Source organism: Pan troglodytes, chromosome 20 (assembly GCF_028858775.2).
Source record: "Pan troglodytes isolate AG18354 chromosome 20, NHGRI_mPanTro3-v2.0_pri, whole genome shotgun sequence".
Taxonomy (NCBI): Eukaryota; Metazoa; Chordata; class Mammalia; order Primates; family Hominidae; genus Pan; species Pan troglodytes.
In genome coordinates, this window is record NC_072418.2 from 55,757,829 (window position 1) to 55,782,502 (window position 24,674).

Below are 24,674 nucleotides of genomic sequence, written 5' to 3' on the forward strand. Positions count from 1 at the left end.
GCCTGGGCGGGACCCCCGAGGAGGTAGGCGGGGCCTGGACGAGGCCGGGAAGAGACGCGAGAGGTGGGCGGGGCCTGAAGGAGGCCGGGGCGGGGTTGAGAAACAAGGGGCCTGGCTCGGAGAAGAGTCCTGGGCTGTGAGGGGTCGGCGGGGGCGAGAAGGGGGCGGGTCCTGAGCTTTCCTCCATCTCGCTCTCTGCGCCTTTTTTCCGGGTTTTGGAGGCGAAAGCCGCCAGTGAGGCTGGAGCAGCTCAGCAGTCATTGAAATAGTACCTCCCTGAGAAGTCAACGTGAGGCGGTGATTGGATCCAGGAAAGCTCCTTGCTATTGAAATTAATTTTAGCAATTTATGTCCAAAATCTGGAAGTTGTCAAGGGAAGGAATGCAAACTAGAATGCGAAATACAAAGCCCTGCCTCAGCCAGACCTCCAATTTCATGCTGACGGCCCACAGGACAGAATAGAAATCCTCTCCCTTTCTATTCTCCATTCACTGGGGTGGGAGAATCCACCCTGTGCTCAGCTCCAGGGACTTCCCTAGAGCCACCGCCTGGGGTGCGGAGCGGAGGCCTCACGCCAGGGAGGAGTGAGGTCACCACCTCCTGCTTAAACACAGCAGGGATGCGGGCGAGGTGGCAAGTCTGGGGTCCCGGCTACTCAGGAAGCAGGGGCGGCAAGACAGCTGAGCCTGGAGGTCCAGGCCAGCCTGGGCGACAAAGTAAGACCCTCTACCCCAGAGCTCCTTCCTCCGCCTCAATAAGAAAAAAAGGGATTTTTAAAAAAAGCATTGACATTGTAACAGTGTTAGCAGGGCTAGCGGCAGACAAAACTCAGACACTGAGTTGCAGAAGGAAGGGCTTTATTCAGCTGGGAGCGTCGGCAATCTACTGCCTTGAAATCGGAGCTCCCCGAATGCACAATTTCTGTCCTTTTTAAGGGCTCACAACACTAAAGATTTCACATGAAAGGGTCGTGATTGATTTGAGCAAGCAGGCGGTACGTGACAGGGGCTGCATGCACCGGTGGTCAGAGAGAAACAGAACAGAGCAGGGAGTTTTACAATGTTCTTCTATACAATGTCTGGAATCTATGAATAACATTGGGTTCTAAGCCATAAGTTGATTTTTAACTACTGGGTTTAGGCCAGGCAGGCCCAGGCCTGGTTTCGGGCCTGGCCCCGGGCTGCCTGTCTTTGGTTTTACTTTCTTGTTGTTTTTTCTTAATACAGGTACTGAGTATAAAACAATATAAAACAATATGAGAGGGTCTCCCTTTATTTCTTCTTTTTGAGAGTCTCACTTTTTATTAGTGGGAGTTCTTACTCTTATTTTTGCTACTTATGTCTTTTTGTGTAATAGATTGATAGTGATTCATATAGTACACTTGTGCTGAAGCATTTTGGTGAACTAAGGTAGCGATGAAGCTTTTTATCATTTGAAGAGGCACAGGTAGCAAACAAGATAGCAGTAAGCAGGTTTTCATTACTATTATAACTCTTATTATAAGAGTTTTAAATCCTCCTATTGCTGGGAACTAATTTTTAAACATGGCTCCTGGATTGAGTCCGTGCCACACTTGTACGGGTACATGTGTCAGTTTTGTTATATTTTTAACTATGTCTTCAACTACTTGCCTCTGATCATCTATGTGCAGACAACAATTAGTAAGGTTAAATTTTCTACAAACTTTTCCTTCAGCTGCTAGCAAGTAGTCGAGAGCTAGTCTATTTTGATAGATAGCATTTCTTTTTCTTTTTTTGGTGACGGAGTCTCGCTCTGTCACCCAGGCTACAGTGCAGTGGCGCGATCTCAGCTCACTGCAAGCTCCGCCTCCCGGGTTCACGCCATTCTCCTGCCTCGGCCTCCCTAGTAGCTGGGACTACAGGCGCTGCCACCGCACCCGGCTAATTTTTTGTATTTTTAGTAGAGACGGGGTTTCACCGTGTTAGCCAGGATGGTCTTGATCTCCTGACTTTGTGATCTGCCCGTCTCAGTCTCCCAAAGTGCTGGGATTACAGGCGTGAGCCACCGCGCCCGGCGATAGATAGCATTTCTTATCAGAGTCTCTTGCCAGGCAAGAACAGTCAAGGCTTGACCGGTTTTATTAGCAATAATTTTTAAAACAGCTTGCAACTGTATGATTCGGTTGAGCATGTAGATGGGGGTTCGATAACCTCATGAGCGGTCTTGTGTCTAAGTGGCAGGCTTACAGTATTATATAATTTTTTTAGGAGGTCATTTATCATCTTTCTAATTACCTATGGCTATGTTTCGTTTTTCACGGGAAGCATAGACTGGGAAGCCTAGAAGTTCACCTGTATTTATGGGCAGTAAGAAGAAAGATGGCTTACTGGTGCCAATTACACAGCTACCTGTCCACTGATCAGGCAGCTTAGCATAAGCTCTGTCTATGTATCTAGTATAACCTGGTGGGGGCCATCTAGTCCTGGTGGAATTCTGGGTGGGCCTAAACAGTCTGCAACTTTGGAAATTTACTGAATGGATTTCTTTTTGTGTAACTGGAACTTTAGTATGTAACTGTTTTTGTGGTACTATTATACAGCTTTTGCCTAAGACAACTAAGCCGCCTTACAGGATGATGAGTGAATTTTTTTCTTTCTCTAGCTATGCAATACCGTCTAATAATTGAGACTTTTAGAACTTAAAAATTGTCAGGGTGGTTCTTTTGGGCTGGGAATTCATCAGGAACTGGGTTTGTAGGAACTAATTCTCGGGCTTCCTATGGCCATTGATCTCTTGTTACAGTTCTTCTACAAACATAACATGAGGTGACTTGTAGAGACTGGGCTACATGTTCGGCTAATTGCAAAAACAAATTTTTAGTTTTTACTGGAATCTTAGGTACTGGCACATTTAGTTCATCATAGAAAGCCTGAAATACTGGTTCTGGAGAGCATTTTTCAACTTCTTTTTTTATTAGGATGTTTATGCTAGGATCTAGTTTTTTTTCATCAATGCTTAATGTTACTTTTTTTTTATTTTACTTTGGGTCTGATGGGTTTGTGATTATCAATTTTAAAAGGCTGCAGGTCCCACTCATGTAAGAGGGGCTGACTTTTCTTTTTTGGAGCTAAACAGGATTATTTTTATCTTCTTTTTAAGTAGCCCAAATGACATAAGACTAGTATTGACACATCTCACATAAATATGATTCTTGACAGATATACTTATTTTTTTTTTACTGTGTAACTTTTTTTCTAATTTAGAGAACTGCATCTTATTCTATGCTGCTTACTATCAATAGTGGCACAAGCATCAAATTTTAAGGTTATATTTTTGGGGACCCCTCTTCTGTTCTATTATTTTACTTGTGTCACTTAGAAAAAGACTAGTCTTTAATTTTATTTTAAAAACTGTAATCATGGGAGGCTTAAAATGGGTTATAACACACATCAGGTTGGTTATTCCTTGGGCTACATACTTTGGATAGAATAGCATTATACAAACAAATTTCTTTTAGAATCCTGGTACACTTATAATAACTATAAAATAATAGGACTGTAGCAATCTTTTGTCTTACTTCAGTGACTTGATGTATATACTGGAAACAGTTCTTTGTCTGAGGAAGGTCAGTTGAAGTCCTTACTGTACAAGTCTAAATTTTAAGGAAAATGAGTCCTGCGATGAGTTTCTTCCTGCTTCAGTCGTGCGTGGACCAGTCAGCTTCCGGGTGTGACTGCAGCAGGGCTTGTCGTCTTCTTCAGAGTCACTTTGCAGGGGTTGGCGAAGCTGCTCTTATCTATGTACAGCTCCTAGTCTACTGATGTTTAAGGGTGATCTCAGAGGTTGGGCCCACTAGAATAAACTGAGTCCAGCACCTCTGAACAGTTATGTTTAACTGGGCTCTCTGATACTAGGAGTAAGGTGGCGGGGTTAGGGTGTTGCAAACTTCAATGGTTATGTGGGGATTTTCACAGAGCAAGCTTTGGTATCTAGTTAGTCTAGCATTTATTAGCTAATGCTGTCTTTTGTTATTTATTAAAGGGACTTTATGTTTATGTTTTGCCTAAGAGTTAGCTTATCTGCTTCTTGTGCTAACAGGGCCATTGCTGCCAGGGCCCTTGGACATGGGGGCCAGCCTTGGGAAACCTCGTCTAGTTGTTTTGAGAGATAGGCTACTGGCCTTGGCCAGGGCCTTACAGTCTGGGTTAAAACTTCAACTGCCATTTTTTTTTTTTCTTTCTGACACATAGAGTGCAAAGAGTTTTGTCAGGTCAGGTAGCCTCAGGGCTGGGGCTGACATGAGTTTTTCTTTTTTTTTTTTCTGGTTGATGAAATACCAGGGTGAAATGGACTAAACCGTAAGTGCCACTCTAGTTATTCGGCAGAGTGCCTACTAAAGGTCTACTACAATACCCCACCACACATCTGCTCAGGGATGAACAAGGGCTGACTGATTGATAAGCTCTTGAAAATTCTTTTTTTTTTTTTTTTTTTTTGAGACGGAGTCTTGCTCTGTCGCCCAGGCTGGAGTGCAGTGGCGCAATCTCGGCTCACTGCAAGCTCTGCCTCCCGGGTTCACGCCATTCTCCTGTCTCAGCCTCCCGAGTAGCTGGGACTATAGGCACCCGCCACCACGCCCGGCTAATTTTTTGTATTTTTAGTAGAGACGGGGTTTCACCGTTTTAGCCAGGATGGTCTCGATCTGCTGACCTCGTGATCCACCCGCCTCGGCCTCCCAAAGTGCTGGGATTACAGGCGTGAGCCACCGTGCCCAGCCCGAAAATTCTTAAGCTCACTGCATCCTTTCAGGTCTCCAAGGAATGCTAAATCTCCTCTCTGCCATGAGATACAAGAAGTGAACTTAGTGTTGGGAGACGGAAGCTGGAAGGCCCTCGGGGGCTGATCCGCAGGGACTTCGGGATATAGCAGAGAGAGCTATATGTTACTCCAGGCTGTAGAATCCTGGAAAAGAGCTACCATGCAGCCCACGCCTGGTCAACTACAGGACCACCTTAGTGGAAGGGGGACAATCAGGGCCTCTGGCCTGCCATGTGCACAAGCATAACAATTGCTTTTGTTTAATGTGCAGATGGAATATTTGATCTATTTCAACCAGGCATTTGCATCTTGGTGTGCTGTCTCAATTGCCAAAGTTTGTTTTAACTCTTTAACTTCTGTGATCCTCTGGTAAAATGAATGCTTCCTTTAGCACCGATTTTTATTAGTTTTTAGACCAAAGAAAGCTGAACACCATTGTATATTTAATAATGCTTCTTGTATGATTTTTATACCAGATAAGCTAAATTTTACTTTTATATTAGTGTGTTACTAATGTTAAATTTAATTTGAATAAAACTTTGTAGACATATTTATCTAATTTTTCATGTTTGACCATAAGGTTAGATTTTATAGACTCTTTTTAACTTTTTGTAATTTTTGTTAAAGAGCAGGTTGATGCTTTAAGAAAAAAACCTGTTGCATTTTTACTTTGATGTCCATTTCACAGAAAAACTGGATGATACCTTTTTAACTTTAGCTAATATGTTTACACACAGAATTTTCTTTACAATTAATGTTTTAAAACTTGCTTAAACTTTCAAACAATAATTTTTTTAACTTTTTAATATAGGTAAAAATCCACATTCTTATGCCTCCTTATAATCTTTTTACTATAGGTATATTTTACTTTTCTTATACACCTTGTACATAAACTGTTTCTTCAATAATACACAGGAGGCCTTATTACTTTTAAATTATACATTTTTTGCATAAAAAATTTTTTTAAACAAACTTTCTTTATGTCTTTGGACTAGACTGTCTAAGGCTACCAGACTAGAAGTTACTATAATACATGCTACGCTGTTAACTTTTAGCAAACTTCACTTTTGTTGAAAACCTTGTAAGTTTGGGACTTCAATTATCCTTTGCTATTAATAAGACCTTGTTTAGTCTAAATTAACTTAGAATTGGTATAGATGGCCTCTTTTTCTCTCTGCTGGTCTTTTCTTGCCTCTGCCAGCCATTTATGCTGCTGTTCTTTTAACTACTGTGGGGGGCGGGGGGAGGGGGTCTAAAACCAGGTGTAACTGTCTGTGTACGGAAACTGGTCTGGGTGCCTTGGCTTACAGGTTACCTTGTGCCATATCTTTGAAACTAGGGACCCGTCCAGGCTTCCTTCTGATGGCTAACCTATCTCAAATGCTGGCCAGTCTATTTCACACAAAGTTCTAAGTTTTCCTGGGGTCACAGTTACACCATAATCTCCTTTACATTCTTTCTTGAAATTCTTTAACATATTTCTTAGTGGGGTGGGCTTACTTTGTGCCTGAACTATGTTTTTTTTTTTTCTTCTGAGACAAAATACCATGCTCACACCACACATACTCACCACAAGACAAAGAATGGGTAAAGAGGGCACACACACGCACTTTTACCGTTTATACCAAACCAAAATCACGAAATTCAAAATCTGAGTACTAAAAAATTCAAGCCAAGTCAAAACCAAAACTAAAGTATCTAACAATTCAAATCAAGTCACAACCAGAACAAAAGCGCCAATGCAGGCATGCCGTGGGTGATCAGGCCACGCTTCCACTCAGATGGAGTGGGGCAAGTTCCAAAGATTAGTCTTACCAAGTTTCAGATGTCTGGACTCCAAGTGCCAGTTCCTTCCTGGTGTTCAGCCACTGTGTTAATCCTCCATGGGGGCCTGCTATGCACCGCTCTGGCGAGGCATTCCATTGGGGCAATTTCCTACCCAGGAGCGCTCTTTGGATCGTGTCACTCAGGCTGGCCAGAGTCCCCCCCGCAGGGATGCTCCACAGGGCAGGCCTAAGCCACCTAAGGGGCTGCCTCGGCCATCCATCAGTTACCTCATTTTCAGGTCAGGGAACCAAGAAAAGTAGCAGGATGAGCCTCAGACAAAACCTCTCAGACACTGAGTTGCAGAAGGGCGGGCTTTATTCAGCTGGGAGCATCGGCAAGCTACTGCCTTAAAATCTGAGCTCCCCTAATGCACAATTTCTGTCCTTTTTAAGGGCTCACAACACTAAGGATTTCACATGAAATGGTCATGATTGATTTGAGCAAGCAGGGGGTATGTGACAGGGGCTGCATGCACCGGTGTTCAGAGCGGAAAAGAACAGAGCAGGGAGTTTCACAATGTTCTTCTATACAATGTCTGGAATCTATGAATAACATCAGTTTCTAAGTTATGAGTTGATAAAATTTTAACTACTGGGTTTAGGCCAGGCAGGCCCAGGCCTGGTTTCAGGCCTGGTGCCGGGCTGCCTGTCTTTGATTTCACTTCCTTGTTTTTTTCCTATAACAGGTACTGAGTATAAAACAATATAAAATAATATGAGAGGGTCTCTCTCTTCCCTCAAAACTACTAAATTCAGTGGATTTGCACAATACAATATCAGCACCAAAAATTACTTGAATTTCCATACATTAACAATAAACAATTTTAAAAGAAAATTTAAAAACACTTCCATTTGCTAGAGAACTTAAAGTAAGAAATACTTAGGAATAAACGTACAAAGCTGAGAAGTTTGTACCTTGAAATCTATAAATGTTGATCAAAATGATTAAAAACATACATAGAGATACAACCCATATTGATAGTTTGGAAAAATTAATAGTTAAATAATTATATAACCCAATGTGATTTAGATTCAACACGGTACCCATAAAAATGCCTATAAAATGCCTATCAGTTGACATTCCACCACAAAAGAAGTGAACTTGGCTGGTCCCTGCCTTAACTGATGACATTACCTTGTGAAATTCCTTCTCCTGGCTCATCCTGGCTCAAAAACTCCCCCATTGAGCACCTTGTGACCCCCACCTCTGCCAGCCAGAGAACAACCCCCTTTGATTGTAATTTTCCACTACCTACCCACATCTTATAAAATGGCCCCACCCCATCTCCCTTCCCTGACTCTCTTTTCGGACTCAGCTTGCCTGCACCCAGGTGATTAAAAAAAAAAAAATCTGTATCTGTTTTTGTTAAAGAAACAAAAAACAGGCTGGGAAAAGTGGCTCACGCCTGTTGGCCACACTAGTCTCAAACTCCTGACCTCAAGAGATCTACCCACCTTGGCCTCCCACAGTGCTAGCATTACAGGTGTGAGCCACCGCACTCAGCCTAATCCTCTTAACATAAACACTTTAATGTCAATTAATGCTTGAACTCAACGTTAAGTCAACTCAAACTCAAGTCAATGCTGAACTGACTCTAGTGTCAATTAATGCTTGATGGTTTGCTATACTCATTGCATTTGGAACTATTATCTCAAAAATAAATTTTCTGATATTCTCCAAGGAGTGATCTCAGACTGAAGACCTTGCCACCCTGATGACATTTGTAAGATTTCTGTCCAGTATGGATTCTCTGATGTCTAATGAGGTGTGAACGTGAAGTAAAGGCTTTGCTCACAATCATCACACTTGCGAGGTTTCTCTCCTGTATGAATTCTCCTGTTTTGCATAGTATGAAGCTTGACTGAAGACCTTGCCTCAATCATGACATTTGTAAGGTTTCTCTCCAATATGAGTTCACCCATGAACTACAGCATATGAACAATGTCTGAAAATTTTGCCACATTTACTGCACTTGTAAGATCTCTATTCATTATGGATTCTTCAATGATTTGCAATGGTTGTAGCGTTACTGAAGACTTGGTGACAATCGTTACATTAGTCAAGTTTCCCTACACCATGGATTGCCTGATGGTGAATAAGTGTTGACTGTGCACGAAAGGCTTTGCCACACTCACTACACTTGAAAGGTTTCTCTCCAGTATGAATTCTAGTATGTTGTGCCAGGTGTGAGTAACACTTGAAAGCCTTGTCACAAACCTTACATTTGTATGGTTTCTCTCCAGTGTGAACTCTCTGATGTTGTGCAAGGTATGAATCACGCCCAAAAGCCTTGTCGCAAACCCTACATTTGTATGGTTTCTCTCCAGTATGAACTCTCCTATGTATTTCAAGGAGTGATTTGAAATTGAAAACTTTGTCACATTCTTCACATTTGTAAGGTTTCTCTCCAGTATGAAGTCTATGATGACATGCAAGTTGTGACTGTGTCCTAAAAACCTTGCCACATTCATTACACTTGTAAGGTTTCTCTCCAGTATGAAGTCTATGATGATATGCAAGGCTTGATTTGTGATTAAAACTTTTGCCACATTCATTACACTTGTAACGTTTCTCTCCAGTATGAATGACCTTATGCATTACAAGAGATGAATTTTGAACGAAGGTCTTGCCACACTCATTACACTTGTAAGGTTTCTCTCCAGTGTGAATTACAGTATGTCGTGCCAGGTGTGAATCACGTCTGAAAGCCTTGTCACAAACCTTACATTTGTATGGTTTCTCACCAGTGTGAATTCTCCTATGTCTTTCAAGGTGTGATTTGCGACTGAAAACTTTGTCACATTCTTTACATTTGTAAGGTTTCTCTCCAGTATGAAGTCTATGATGACGTGCAAGGTTTGATTGTTGATTGAAAACCTTGCCACATTCCTTACACTTGTAAGGTTTCTCTCCAGTATGAATTGTCTTGTGAACTAAGAGGGCTGAATTTTCACCGAATGTTTTGCCACACTCATTACACTTGTAAGGTTTCTCTCTAGTGTGAATTACAGTATGCTGTGCCAGGTGTGAATCATTTCTGAAAGCCTTGTCACAAACCTTACATTTGTATGGTTTCTCACCAGTGTGAATTCTCCTATGTCTTTCAAGGTATGATTTGCAACTGAAAACTTTGTCACATTCTTTACATTGGTAAGGTTTCTCTCCAGTATGAACTCTATGATGACGTGCAAGGTTTGATTTTTTATTAAAAGCCTTGCCACATTCATTACACTTGTAAGGTTTCTCTCCAGTATGAATTGTCTTGTGAACTAAGAGGGATGACTTGTCACTGAACGTCTTGCCACACTCATTACACTTGTAAGGTTTTTCTCCAGTATGACGTCTATAATGACGTGCAAGGTATGCTTTTTTATTAAAAACCTTGCCACATTTATTACACATGTAAGGTTTCTCACCAGTGTGACATCTACGATGGTGTGCAAGGTATCGCTTCTGATTAAAGTCTTTGCCACATACATCACATTTATATTGTTTCTCTCCTAGATGAATTATCTGATGTTTTTTAAAGAGTGAGCTACAATTAAAGGATTTGCCACTCTCATTAAATTGGAAAGATTTTTCTTTCCTGTATACATCCTGTTTCTGTGTGAGTAATGAAGAATGGAAGAAATTATTCCCATAGTTATTAGAAATATGGGTTTTGGGCCTACAAGAAATTCTTTGGGATGTTGAAACTGAGGAAGCATTGTTGATAGATTTCTCAAGTTGATTACCAATTTTCCCTTCAGGCTGAAATATGTGCAGTTCAGGCAGACGTGAATGACAGCTTGATACAAGCTGATCTTTAATAGGCTTGTTTCCAGCATGCCTTTGATCATATTGGTCTGTACTACCTGTCAACTCTTTGATTTCTGTCATGGGTGCTTCATGGCCATTTGTTTCATCTTCTTGCCACTGAAACACAAAGTCATGAATGTCTTTCTCAATTTCCTGGAAGCAACATTCTCCAATGTGATGACTTGCAAGTCTTTGCAATGTCCCTGTGTGGATCACTTCTGTATTGCCTTTCCCTATTGACGAGAACTCCTTCATCATGCATTTGGAAGAGATATCTACAAAATATAAACACCAATAGTTTTCCAATTCAGTACAGATAATATATAATACTGAAATGTGTAAATATGACACCAAAAACAATACTTATTTTAAACATCTCAAACATGAGCTTCAAAGTTCAGGAACACAAAAGGAGGAAGATCCTTTAATAAATGAAGGGCGATTGCATGTACTTCAAATCATTTCTATGGAAGCCTATTTCTAATATCATGACAAAACACTGACAGGGCACAAACATGTGTAAGCCTAAAGTAAGGAGTGTTTTTCCATTGTGACCTTAAAGTATGTCACAGTTTGCAAAAAATTTATCACTGTAACAACAAAAAGAATAAAATATATATTCTTCATATTTACAGCATATTTACTGTATAGAAATAAATGCTAAAGGACCGGACAATGTACTATATTGGTAAATAATCAACAACAAGCTCTTGTAAGGATAACCAAAATCAATGGAAATTCTGTACTGTCAAACAATCATAGCACAGAGAAGATAATAAAAGATTACAAAAATTAGCCAGGTGTTGTGGCCCGTGCCTGTAATCCCAGGTACTCGGGAGGCTGAGGCACAAGAATCACTTTAAGCCAAGAGGCAAAGGTTGCAGTGAGCCAACATCGCACCACTGCACCCCAGCCTGGGTGACAAAGTGAGACTCGAGTCAAAAAAAAAAAAAAAGGCAGGGCTTAGTGGCTCACACCAGTAATCCCACTACTTTGGGAGGCCGAGGCAGGTGGATCTCCTCAGATCAGGAGTATGACCAGCCTGGCCATCGTGGCAAAACCCCGTCTCTACTAAAAACACAAAAAGTAGCCGGGCGTGGTCGCGGGCGCCTGTAATCCCAGCTACTTGGGAGGCTGAGGCAGGAGAATTGCTTGAACCCGGGAGGCGAAGATAGTGGTAAACTGAGATCGCACCACTGCACTCCAGCCTGAGCAAAAAAGTGAGACTCCATCTCAAAAAAAAAAAGAAAATGTTAATACTATATTTTTCTGAATAACTGTTACAAAATTACCTATATCCATGTGGAACAGGCGCTTTGTAACTTTTTAAAAAAAGTTTTTGTATTTTTTTTTTTTTGAGATGGAGTCTTGCTCTGTCACCCAGGCTGGAGTGCAGTGGCACAATCTGGGCTCACTGTAACCTCAACCTCCTGGGTTCAAGCGAGTCTCTTGCCTCAGCCTCTTGAGTACCTGGGATTACAGGCACACACCACCATGCCCAGCTAATTTTTAAATTTTTAGTAGAGATGGGGTTTCACCACGTTGGCAAGGCTCGTCTCGAACTCCTGACCTCAGGTGACCCACACGTCTCAGCCTCCTAAATCCTGGGATTACAGGCATGAGCCACTGTGCCCGGGGGCACTTTTGACATTAATGAGTGGAATCCCTCAGTTATATTGCATACCACGTACCAAAAACTCACATGTAAAATCATAAAATCAATTAATAAAATATATTATTAATTCATTAATCAAATAATAAAATACTGTAACCCATGATAAAACAAGCAAGAAAATAAGTAGATTTATACAGCCTGCAGAATTCTAAACAATTCCCTCTTAAGAAAAAAACCACAACTTGTTCTTACCACCAGTACACAACATAAGAACTGAAATACATGTTAAGATCACTACCTTCTAATATATGAGGTGAAGAAAATACACAGCATTATAAGGAATAAGAATTGACTATGGCCAGGCATGGTGGCTCATGCCTGTAATCCCAGGACTTTGGGAGGCCAAGGCGGGTGGATCACCCAAGGTCAGGAGTTCTAGAACAGCCTGGCCAACATGGTGAAACCCCATCTCAACTAAAAATACAAAAATTAGCCGGGCGTGTAATCCCCGCTACTTGGGGGACCCGAGGCAGGAGAATCACTCGACCCTGGAAAGCGGAGGTTGCAGTGAGCATAGACTGCACCACCGCACTCCTACCTTGGGGACTAGAGCGAGACTTCGTCTCAAAAAAAAAAAAAAGAACTGAATAACACCTGGGTGCGGTGGTGCATGCCTGTAATCCCAGCACTTTTGGAGGCTGAGGCAGGTGGATCATGAGGTCATAAGTTCAAGACCAGCCTGGACAACATGGTGAAACCCCATCTCTACTAAAAATACAAAAAAAATTAGCTATGCATGGTGGCGGGTGCCTTTAATCCCAGCTACTTGGGAGGCTGAAGCAGGAATCATTTGAACCTGGGAGGCGGAGGATGCAGTGAGCCGAGATCATGCTACTGCACTCCAGCCTGGGTGAGAGAATGAGACTACATCTCAAAAAAATAAGATAAATAACTACTTCTCAAATAAGCTTTGGTAGATGTGGTATTCTCTAATAGGCTGTTCCTGCAGATGCAGACTTGGAGAGAATTTAGCCATGGGTGTTGACTACCTGTGAATACTAAAAGTGCATTTATAAAGAGACATTAAAGAGCTCATTGCCTGTTCCTCTTTCCACCACGTTAGGACATGGTAGGAAGATGGCTGGGCTAAACCATGAAGAAGCCTCTCACCAGGAACTTATTTGGCTGGCACCTTGCTCTTGGATTTCCCGCTTCCCAAATTCATGAAAAATAAATTTCTGTCTCTTAAGCCTCCCAGTTTAAGCTATTTCCTCTTTTGTCTTTGAGACTGAGTCATGCTCTATCACCCAGGCTCAAGTGTAGTGGCATGATTCTCCTACCTCAAGTGATTCTCCCTCCTCAGCCCAGAGTCTCACTCTGTCACCTGGGCTGGAGTGCGGTAGGGTGATCTTAGCTCACTACAACCTCCACCTCCTGGGTTCAAGTGATTCTCCTGCATCAACCTCCCAAGTCTGGGATTACAGGTGCACACCACCATGAACAGCTAATTTTTGTACTTTTAGTAGACACGGGATTTCACCATGTTGGCCAGGCTTGTCTCGAACTCCTGACCTCAAGTGATTGGCCCGTCTCAGCCTCCCAAAGTGCTGGAATTACAGGTGTGAGCAATTGCACCTGGCCCATTTTTGGCATTTAGTATATCTGAGGTTTCACCATGTTGTACAGACTGGTCTCAAACTCCTGACCTCAAGCAATCTGCCCACCTTGGTCTCCGAAAGTGCTGGGATTAGAGGAGTGAGCCACCACAGCCAGCAGTCTAAGCTATTTCTTTTCCTTTTCTTTTCTTTTTTATTTTTGAGACGGAGTCTCGCTCTGTCACCCAGGCTGGAGTGCAGTGGCATGATCTCAGCTCACTGCAACCTCCATCTCCTGGGTTCACGCCATTCTCCTGCCTCAGCCTCCTGAGTAGCTGGGACCACAGGTGCCCGCCACTACACCCAGCTAATTTTTTCTATTTTTAGTAGAGACGGGGTTTCACCATGTCAGCCAGGATGGTCTCGATCTCCTGACCTCGTGATCCTCCCACCTTGGCCCCCCAAAGTGCTGGGATTACAGGCGTGAGCCACCGTGCCCGGCATCAGTCTAAGCTATTTCTAACAGGACAGTGAAATGACAGAAACAGGAAAAAGAGCATCTTATCATCAACATCACCAAAGGCTGACAAATCTTATTAAACAAAGGAAGTTAAGAGCCTGTACTGTAAGACTTGCAATACATGAAGTCATCTAATAGCAGTAACATATTTTTTTTTATTTTTTTATTTTTTTATTTTTTTAAGATGGAGTCTCACTCTGTCGCCCAGGCTGGAGTACAGTGGTGCAATCTCAGCTCACTGCAAGCTCTGCCTCTTGGGTTCAGGCCATTCTCCTGCCTCAGCCTCCCAGGTAGCCAGGACTACAGGCACCCGCCACCACACCCTAATTTTTTGTATTTTTAGTAGAGAAGGGGTTTCACCGTGTTAGCCAGGATGGTCTCGATCTCCTGACCTCGTGATCCACCCGCCTCGGCCTCCCAAAGTGCTGGGCTTACAGGAGTGAGCCACTGCGCTCGGCCTTTATTTTTATTTTTTTTGAGACGGAATCTTGCTCTGCCACCCAGGCTGGAGTGCGGTTGCGCGATCTCGGCTCACTGCAAGCTCCGCCTCCTGGGTTCACGCCATTCTCCTGCCTCAGCCTCCTGAGTAGCTGGGACTACAGGCGCCCGCCACCACGCCCGGCTAATTTTTTGTATTTTTAGTAGAGATGGGGTTTCACCATGTTAGCCAGGATGGTCTCGATCTCCTGACCTCGTGATCCGCCCCCCTCGGCCTCCCAAAGTGCTGGGCTTACAGGCATGAGCCACCGTGCCTGGCCAGCAATAACATATTTTAAATACATTGAGACAGGCCGGGCACGGTGTCTCATGCCACTAATCCCAGCATTTTGGGAGGCTGAGGTGGGAGGATCACGTGGTCAGGAGATTGAGACAGTCCTGGCTAACAAGCTGAAACCCCGTCTCTACTAAAAAAAAAAAAAAAAAAAAAAAAAAAAAAATTAGCCCAGCATGTTGGCAGTCACCTGCAGTCCCAGCTACTTGAGAGGCTGAGACAGGAGAATCGCTTGAACCTGGGAGGTGGAAGTTGCAGTGAGCCGAGATCACACCACTGCACTTTAGCCTGGGTGACAGACTGAGACTCTGTCTCAAAGAAAATAAAAATAAATGAAAGAAGGCTAAAGAGTAACTCCAACCCAGAAGCATATACAAAGTTCTCCAGTAAAGGTAAATTAAAAAACAGACAGGCCAGGCATGGTGATTCATGCCTATAATCCCAGCACTTTGGGAGGATGAGCCAGGCGGATCACCTGAGGTCGGGAGTTCGAGACCACCCTAGCCTACAAGGAGAATCCCTGTCTCTACTAAAAATACAAAATTAGCTGGGTGTGGCGATGCATGCCTGTAATCCCAGCTACTCCTGAGGCTGAGGCAGGAGAATTGCTTGAACCCGGGAGACGGAGGTTGCAGTGAGCCGAGATCGCAGCATTACATTTCAGCCTAAGTGATGAGAGCAAAACTATGTCTCATAAACACATTAATTAATTAATAAAAGGACAGATACAGAAACTGGCATATGTGTACCTTTTCTTCATAACTAAACTTTTTTCATATTATTTAAAATTAAAAGTCATGAAAAAACACTGTAAATATATGTTAATGAAAATGCAACTTACACAGAAATAATTCTGGCATAAATTTAAAAAGTTCTGCTGGAGAAGAAGTAGTTTTTGCAGGTTATGGAATTTTTTTTTTTTTTTTTTGAGATGGAGTCTCACTCTGTCACTCAGCCTGGAGTGCAATGGTGCGATCCCCGCTCACTGCAACCTCCGCCTCCCGGGTTCAAGTGACTCTCCTGGATCAGCCTCCTGAGTAGCTGGGATTACAGCTGCCCACCACAGTGCCTGGCTAAGTTTTGTAATTATACTACAGACGAAGTTTCACCATTTTAGCTAGGCTGGTTCTGAACTGACCTCAGGTGATCCGCCCCCGCCTCAGCCTCCCAAAGTCCTGGGATTATAGGCGTGAGCCACTGTACCCGGCCAGGTTACAGAAATTTTAAGTTTCATTATTATACTATAAGTTTAAGCTGTTTAACATACCTGCAACAATAACTTCTGCCCAGATATCTATACAACACACTTCACTTCTGCGTACTGAAAGGAATGGACACTAACGTGGTTGTTATATTCACACTGGAATCATGCTTAAACCACTTATATGTTTACTAAGAACTAAAAGACAAAACTATTTAAAATAATAACGGTTGGGCATGGTGGCTCACGCCTGTAATCCCAGCCCTTTGGGAAGCTGAGGCAGGGGAATCACTTGAGATAAGGAGTTTGAGACCAGCCTGGCCAACATGGTGAAACCCCATCTCTACTAAAAACACAAAGTTAGCTGGGCATGGTGGTGAGAGCCTGCAGTCCCAGCTACCCAGAAAGCTGGGGCACAAGAATCCTTTGAGCCCATAAGGCGGAGGCTGCAATTAGCCAAAATTGCACCACTGCACTGTAGCCTTGGCAACAGAGTGAGACTCTGTCATAAGAAAAGAAAGAGCAGAGAGATAAGCAGGGGCAAAGAAAGATGTCCTTTCAAAGATCTCAGGATTTAAACTTTCCTTTACCCACAGAATTCTCCCACTTGCAGAGAGTTTCCCCACACACTATTTGAAGGTGGAGCTTCCACTCTGCCCATCTGAGCTCTTACCTGCGTTTACACCTGTAATACATTCCCACCCATCTGGATTTTTTTGCTATTTTCACTTCACTCTCCACAGTCCAGGGCTCTTTCCCTTGCTCCAACATGGAGATAAGAGGTCAGAGACTCCTACTTATAAAAAGAAAGGACCATGAAGTGCTGGAGCTTTTCTAGAGTCCCAGCCCTATGTTTCAGTAGGAAAGAAGACATTGCAGATAGATCTAGGAAAATATTTCACTAATTCCTCCACTGACTGCCTCATTCTGAATGCTTAGGGAGCACTGTAATATGTAATATGTGGACATCGAGCTCTCTTCCAAGAACTAATGAGTTGAAAGCACAGGAGAAGCAAACGGGGAACTGGATATTTTTAAACTCTGCAGTAAGGTTTTGTTTTTGTTTTTTGAGACAGAGTCTTGCTCTGCCATCTGGGCTGGAGTGCAGTGGTGTGTTCTCGGCTCACTAGAACCTTCACCTCCTGGGTTTGAGTGATTCTCTTTCCTCAGCCTTTCTAGGAGCTGGGATTACAGGTGTGTGCCACCATCCCTGGCTAATTTTTGTATTTTTAGTAGAGACTGAGTTTCACCATGTTGGCCAGGCTGGTCTCCAACTCCTGATCTAAAGAGATCCACATACCTCCCAAGGTGCTGGGATGACAGGCGTGAGCCACCATGCCCAGCCTGCCATAAAGTTTTATGCCTACTTTAGTCCTGGAACCCACATTGAGGTATCATGAAGAATGCAGAACGTCTAAACAAAGGGGACAGTGAAAGTCCAGATGCTACATCATGAAGCTTTTCATTTCAAAATCAATACGGCTTCCATTTTAGTCAAGCAAGGATGCAACTCCCAAGAGAAACAAGAGAAAATGCAAAGATACACAAGGGAACATCCCCAGGAAGGAAGTTATCCTCACCCAGGGAGACCAGGTTCCTATAATTCTCCAGCATCACGTCTCTGTATAGAGTCCTCTGAGCAGGGTCCAGGCATTTCCACTCCTCCTGAGAGAATTCTATGGCCACGTCCCTGAATGTCAATAGACCCTGAAATGAAAACACATTTTAAGCAAATGGTTATGGGAGGAGTTCTTATCTTTACAGAAAATGAGAAGAAGAGAGGGGAAAGCAAGGATTTAATTGTAGTGAATGTTCTGACAAATCCGAGTAAGGGATTTTTCACCACATGATGTATTTTTTTTCTTCTTTTTCTGTTTGAGATGGAGTGTCGCCCTGTCGCCCAGGCTGGAGTGCAGTGGCATGATCTCGGCTCACTGCAAGCTCTACCTCACAGGTTCATGCCATTCTCCTCCCTCAGCCTCCCAAGTAGATAGTACTACAGGCATCTGCCACCATGCCTGGCTAATTTTTTTGTATTTTTAGTAGAGATGGGGTTTCACCATGTTGGCCAGGATGGTCTCGATCTCCTGACCTCGTGATCTGCCCACCTCAGCCTCCCAAAGTTTTGGGATTACAGGCATGAGCCACCACACCCGGCCTCACATGATGTCTTTATTATACTTTTTGAAGAGGTCAAGACACCCTATCAGTATGAATTTCTTATGTTTGTAAAAAATATAAGAAATAAATAAAAAATCAATGCAGGGTTCCTGCTATAGAAATGTTTGAAACTTTTATGGAGACACCAAGTGACATTCAGTATCTCGAAGAGACAGAGCATGAGTGATGTCTTCACAGATGACAACGTCCACAGTAAAAGATCAGCCAGGTGCAGTGACACATGCCTGTAGTCCCAGCTATGTGGGAGGCTGAGGCAGGAGAATGGCTTGATCCCAGGAGGCAGAGGTTGCAGTGATCCCAGATCGCGTCACTGCACTCCAGCCTGGGCAACAGAAACTAGGTCTCAAAATTAAAAATAAAAAATTAGCTGGGCATGGTGGCAGGCACCTGTGGTTCCAATTACTTTGAAGGCTGAGGTGGGAGGATGGCTTGACCCTGAGGGTGGAGGTTGCAGTGAGCTACGATCATGCCAGGGCACTCCAGCCTGGGCAACAAAGTGAGACCCCGTCTCAAAATAAAATAAAATACATGAAAACAAACTTACTCAAAGTACAAAATCCATTTCTTAAATGTTCACAAAATAATAAAACCTACACAGACTCACAAAAAACTAGATGTTAATACAAAGGGTTGTCATTTGTCCCAGATTTTCAAAATATAAAAGATTTTCAAAATATATACGTGTGTGTACATATGTATGTGTATGTATGTGTGTGTACACATATGTGTGTGTATATGTGTGGGGATGTGTGTATATGTATTATATACATACACATACATATATGTATTATATACATACATATACGTATTATATAATACATATATGTATTATATAATACGTATATGTATTATTATATAATACATATACGTATTATATAATACATATATGTATTATATAATACGTATATGTATTATTATATAATACATATACGTATTATATAATACATATATGTATTATATAATACGTATATGTATTATTATATAATACATATATGTATTATTATATAATACATATACATATATATGTTTTAAATATATAAAAAGTAGCAAGTTTTGTTTAACTGAAGAGGAATCTCACCTTGGTGGAAAAGGACACATTGACAACTGGGGGCTGGGGGGAATCTTGTCAGATCTAAGAAAACAGGAAATGCCCCATCCTAGAGGAAGCAATCACCCTTTCAACTGCCTGGCCTGGAGGATGAAGAATCACTTGAACCCGGGAGGCAAAGTTTGCAGTAAGCCAAGATCATGCCACTGCACTCCAGCCTGGGTGACAGAGCAAGACTCCGTTTCAGAAACAAACAACAGAAATAATAATAATAGGTGGAATGAGAATATAGCTTTATCCTCTAGAATAAAAAAAAAGCACTGCTCCCATATTTGAGAAAAATTGTAATCATTTTTACCAAAAGCCTGTTTCACGAGCCTCTCCACAGTAACACCACTGTCTCCATGAGCGTAATGTGCTAAGAATGGTTGGATGAATCTCCTGCTATTATTTATGTCGATTCCGTATTCTTGACCTAATGATGGAATCATTCATGTATCATTCATTTCCATTATATTTATTTATTTATTTATTTAAGACAGAGTTTTGCTCTTGTTACCTGGGCTGGAGTGCAATGGTGCAATCTCAGGTCACTGCAACCTCCGCCTCCCGATTTCAAGTCATTCTTCTGCCTCAGTCTCCTGAGTAGCAGGGATTGCAGGCACACACCACCATGCCCAGCTAATTTTGTATTTTTAGTAGAGACAGGGTTTCTCCATGTTGGTCAGACTCACTCAATTACCTAAAAATGTAGTTTAATATCAGGCAGAAAACATTTCCTCTTATCGGTCTTTTCTAGAATTTACCATGTTCTTTGTGCACATTAATACGTGACTTCCATTGGCAGCTACTCTAATCTTGGTCCACAGAGAACTGACAGCACATCCAGATGTGGCCCCTGAACAATCCCTGCTGCCCAACAGCACTGACACCATGGGACCCTCACCCCGTCTCCATCCATGTCTGTGTGTGAGCCCTTCCCAGGACCATGCCTACTGCAACCTCTTCTCATGTTCATGTCATTGGGTCACGAGAGATGGAATCTAGGTGAGATGAGAGGGACTGAGGGAAGGCATGGGTGAGTGTGAGCAAACCTGTCAGGCAGGATGCTTCGGACTCAGAGAAGATTCCCAACTCCAAGGCCCAGCATTTCTGAAAGGAAGGAGACAGAACAATCCACCGAGAATATCATCTCACCTGAGGAAGAGCCATCCCTGACTCCTTTGCTTTCCTCTTCCTCTTCTGAGTTTCTTCCTCATGTACCCAGAGTCTTTAGAAGTCAATCCTGAATGTTAGAAATATGTTGTTTATTGCTCAGAGTCAACATACCCCCTCCCTGTAAAACAAGGACACATACAAAGGAGACCTCACCCTGGGAAATATGGTCCCCTCTGCTGCCCACCATACCAGGGACAAGAAACTCCTACAGGAAAACTCCCACTCCCCTTCTGGAGAAGCCCACACACACGCTGCAGCAGTGGGGAGCTGGGCTGGAATGAGCTCCCCTTCAGGGCACAGACCCAGGCCTGACCAAACCCCACACAGAGGCTGGGTGCGGTGGCTCATGCCTGTCATCCCAGCACTCTGGGAGACCAAGGTAGGTACATTGCTTGAGCTCAGAAGTTTGAGGCCAGCCTGGGCAACATGGTGAAACTCCTTCTCTATCAAAAATACAAATACTTAGCCAGGTATGGTGGTGCATGTCTGTGTTTCTGTCATCCCAGCTACTTAGGAAGCTGAGGTGGAAGGATCACTTGAGCTCAGGAGTTTGAGACCAGCCTGGCAAACATGGTGAAACCCTGTCTGTACCAAAAATATAAAAATTGGGTCGGGCGCAATGGCTCAAGCCTGTAATACTAGCACTCTGGAAGGCCAAGGTGGGTGGATTATTTGAGGTCAGCGTTCAAGACCATCCTGGCCAACGTGGTGAAACCTCATCTCTACTAAAAATACAAAAAGTAGCCAGGCTTTGTGGGCATCTGTAATCCCAGCTACCCAGGAGGCTGAGGTTGGAGGATCACTTGAACCTGGGATGTGAAGGTTGCAGTGAGCCAAGATCACACCATTGCACTCCAGCATGAGTGACAGAATAAGACTCTAAAATAAAATAAAATACAAATACAAATACAAAAATTAGCCATGTGTCGTGGCATACAGCTGTAATCTCAGTTACTTGGGAGGTTGAGGCACAAGAATCACTTGAACCCAGGAGACAGAGGTTGCAGTGAGCCAAGATCATGAGACTGCACTCACAGCCTGGAGGACAGAGTGAGACTCTGAAAAAAAAAAAATTCTTCATTTCTGATGTGATTGATGCAGAGATAATAAACCTGAGTAACGTGATAGAGACTGACAGGCAGAGGGAACTTCAGATGGCAGTGGGAGGACATGGGAGATATCTCTGAGCCTAGATCTGAAGGAGGAGAAAGGGACAGGGCTGTCACCATTTAGGGACATAGGATAAGAGCAGGACAATGACCTGAGGCAGGAAGTGTTTTGATATCTGGGAAAAGAGAAAAGCTAATGTGACTGGGGCAGAGGGAGTCATGAGATGAGGGCAAGCTCCCAGGAGGAGGCTGGACACTGGCAGGGGCCCTGGACACAGGGCTGTGGAGCCACAGTGAGGAGTTGGGCTTTTGTCCTGGGGAACACGGGAAGCCAGTGGAGGGTTCCCTGCCAGGGACTGACATGACTTGCTTTAGATTTAGCTGTGATGTCCTCACAGTGAAAACATTTTCACCGACTTACCCTGAGAAGGTCTGAGATGAGTAAGAAGATGTGCCTGAATTCTTACATGGGGGCCTGGAAGGGCTAATGGGAAGGGTTGGTCTTTATCACCCCATCCTTGAAAATTAGAGAAGCATCTTACACATACCTGGGCTAAAGAAACTTCTTTTGGCCGGGCGCGGTGGCTCACGCCTGTAATCCCAGCACTTTGGGAGGCCGAGGCGGGCGGATCACGAGGTCAGGAGATCGAGACCATCCCGGCTAAAAAACGGTGAAACCCCGTCTCTACTAAAAATACAAAAAATTAGCTGGGCGTAGTGGCGGGCGCCTGTAGTCCCAGCTAATCGGGAGGCTGAGGCAGGAGAATGGCGTGAACCCGGGAGGCGGAGCTTGCAGTGAGCCGAGATCCCGCCACTGCACTCCAGCCTGGGCGACAGAGCGAGACTCCGTCTCAAAAAAAAAAAAAAAAAAAAAGAAACTTCTTTTGCAAGGTTCTGATGCCATTAATTCCTAACATTTAATTTTTCCTTACAAGAAAATTACAGTAACATTTACAAAATGCAAAAGTGTAAACACACAGCTATTGACCTTGAAAATAGGGAGGCCGAGGTAGGTGGATCACCTGAGTTGGGCAATTGTAGACCAGCCTGACCTACATGGAGGAACCCCGTTTCTACTGAAAATACAAAAATTATCCAGGCATGGTGGCGAATGGCTGTAATCCCAGCTACTCAGCAAGGCTGAGGCAGAAGAATCACTTGAACCCGGGAGGCGGAGATTGCAGTGAGCCAAGATCGTGCCACTGCACTTCAGCCTGGGCAACAAGAGCAAAACTGCATCTCAAAAAAAAAAAAAAAAAAAAAAAGAAAGAAAGAAAAGAAAACAGGGAAAGAGAGTCAGCTGTTGAACTAAGACAGAAGTAAATTTTTTCATTCAAGAATACATAGGTGGCCAGATGTGATGGCTCACGCCTGTATTCCCAGCACTTTGGGAGGTCGAGGCAGGTGGATCACCTGAAGTCAGGAGTTTGAGACCAGCCTGGCCAACATGGTGAAATCCTGTCTCTACTAAAAATACAAAAATTAGCTGGACTCCATCCACAACTTATTTAACCTCTTGTTGATCCTTCTCCCCAATCTTTAGATTGTTCTCAATCTCCATATATTTCCACCTCTTCTCCCATCTCTGCGCCTCCTGAGCTCTCCCTGTTAAATTCTCTCTTCCCCGTTATACTCCTCCGGCCCCACTCTCTGGCACCCCAGATTTCCCAGGTGTCCTCCCTGCTATGGTTCTCCCTCTGTTCTCCTTGCCACCAGCACCACTCTGCTCTGTCTGCCCTGGCTCCAAATCCCTCCTCCTCTCCCTCATTCTGATGAGCCTTTCTGTTTGCTGCCCCTCTCCCTACCTTGCTGTCTGTCCTTCATCTCTCTGTACATCCAGCTTTTCTCTACATTTCTCCAGTTGCTTTTCTCCTCCTGCTATCTGTTGTTTTTTCACTTTTGCTGTCTCTTGGCAAATCCCTGACCATCCCCTACTTTGCCATCTGTTATGGGTCTTTCTCATTCTTCTTTTATCTGTCTCAGGTTTTCTACTACTCTCTGATTCCCTCTCTCTGTCTCCTGATCCCTTTGGCCCACACAATCACAGGATGGTTTGGCTTAAGACGCCTGCATCTCGGAGAAGCGCATTTTCCAGGGGCTGGAGCTGGGCAGGCAAGAACACCCCATGTCACAGGACAGGCCCCGGGCACCTCCCCAACGCGGGCTCAGGGAAAGCGGTGACTGCGGAGGGGAGACTTGGGGAGCAGCAGGGCCCAGCATGAGGAGGGAGATGGAGGGCGATGACGCCTTCGGACAAGGGTGGGGTCCGCAGGATCCCACCACTAGGCAGAGAACGCGGCCTCCCTGGGACTGTGGTGTCAGCGCTGGGCTCCAGGGGCCGACGAGGGTGAAGCTGGGAGGCGCCAGAGCAGGAATCCACCTCTTGGGTGAGGACTTTAAAAAGCGCGGGGTGGGAGGAGTCAACAAACGGTTGTGAACGGGGAAACTACGCGATACAAACTGTATACACTGCCCTATAGCAAAAAGACCGAGGACAGGGCAGCCTCAGGGCGACTTTAAACCCAAAAGGAAGTGACTTCCGGACTCCTAGGGGAATGTCTCCATTTGCTCTTGTTGAAGGAAGAAGGGAGAGAATTTCCAGGTATGTGGAGACCCCACATCCCAGGTACAGAATTGCCGGGGACCTGGAGGCACAGCCTCAATACAACACAGAGCAAAACTCACCGCCGCAGTGTGACTTTCAGTCCACGCGATCCGCTTCCTGGTCCGGGCGAATCTACAAGCACAGGACAGAAGCCAGGCCTCCGTGGAGCCAACGAGGTGGGCGGGGCCTGGGCGAGGTAGGGGCGGGGCGCCAGGCGGAGAGACCTGCCCTGTAGAACCTGCAGACGCGGGGCCGGGGCGGAGCTGTGCTTCTCTCAGCCTCGCACCCAGCCGCTGTTTTTCGGGTTTTGGTGAGGGAAGAGACACACCCTCTCATTTGTTTTATATTGTTTTATACTCAGTACCTGTTTTAAGAAAAAAAACAACAAGGAAGAAAACTGAAGACA

At 43.9% G+C, this 24,674-nt stretch overlaps 1 protein-coding gene and 1 long non-coding RNA gene across 2 annotated transcripts; one reads left to right on the forward strand and one right to left on the reverse strand.

Moving 5' to 3' along the window:
• The first annotated feature begins 110 nt into the window (after positions 1–110).
• On the forward strand, positions 111–9,160 carry LOC134809126 (uncharacterized). Its single transcript, XR_010153956.1, has 2 exons — positions 111–716; positions 8,288–9,160. It is a non-coding gene; the product is annotated as an uncharacterized LOC134809126 (long non-coding RNA).
• On the reverse strand, positions 6,457–22,524 carry ZNF888 (zinc finger protein 888). The gene is made up of 4 exons (XM_063802226.1): positions 22,212–22,524; positions 20,534–20,621; positions 17,688–17,814; positions 6,457–10,679 (listed from the first exon to the last, which is right to left on the reverse strand). The coding sequence occupies exons 2-4, from the start codon at positions 20,546–20,548 to the stop codon at positions 8,662–8,664; spliced, it is 2,160 nt and encodes a 719-aa protein (XP_063658296.1). The 5' UTR covers positions 20,549–20,621; positions 22,212–22,524; the 3' UTR covers positions 6,457–8,661.
• Positions 22,525–24,674: the final 2,150 nt, after the last annotated feature.

What these genes read in the sequence shown, in the direction of transcription:
- ZNF888 (XM_063802226.1), bottom strand. An exon ending in TAGGAACCTGGTCTCCCTGG is followed by an intron (nt 10,680 to 17,687) that starts GTGAGGATAACT and finishes TATATTTTGTAG; the next exon opens with ATATCTCTTCCAAATGCATG.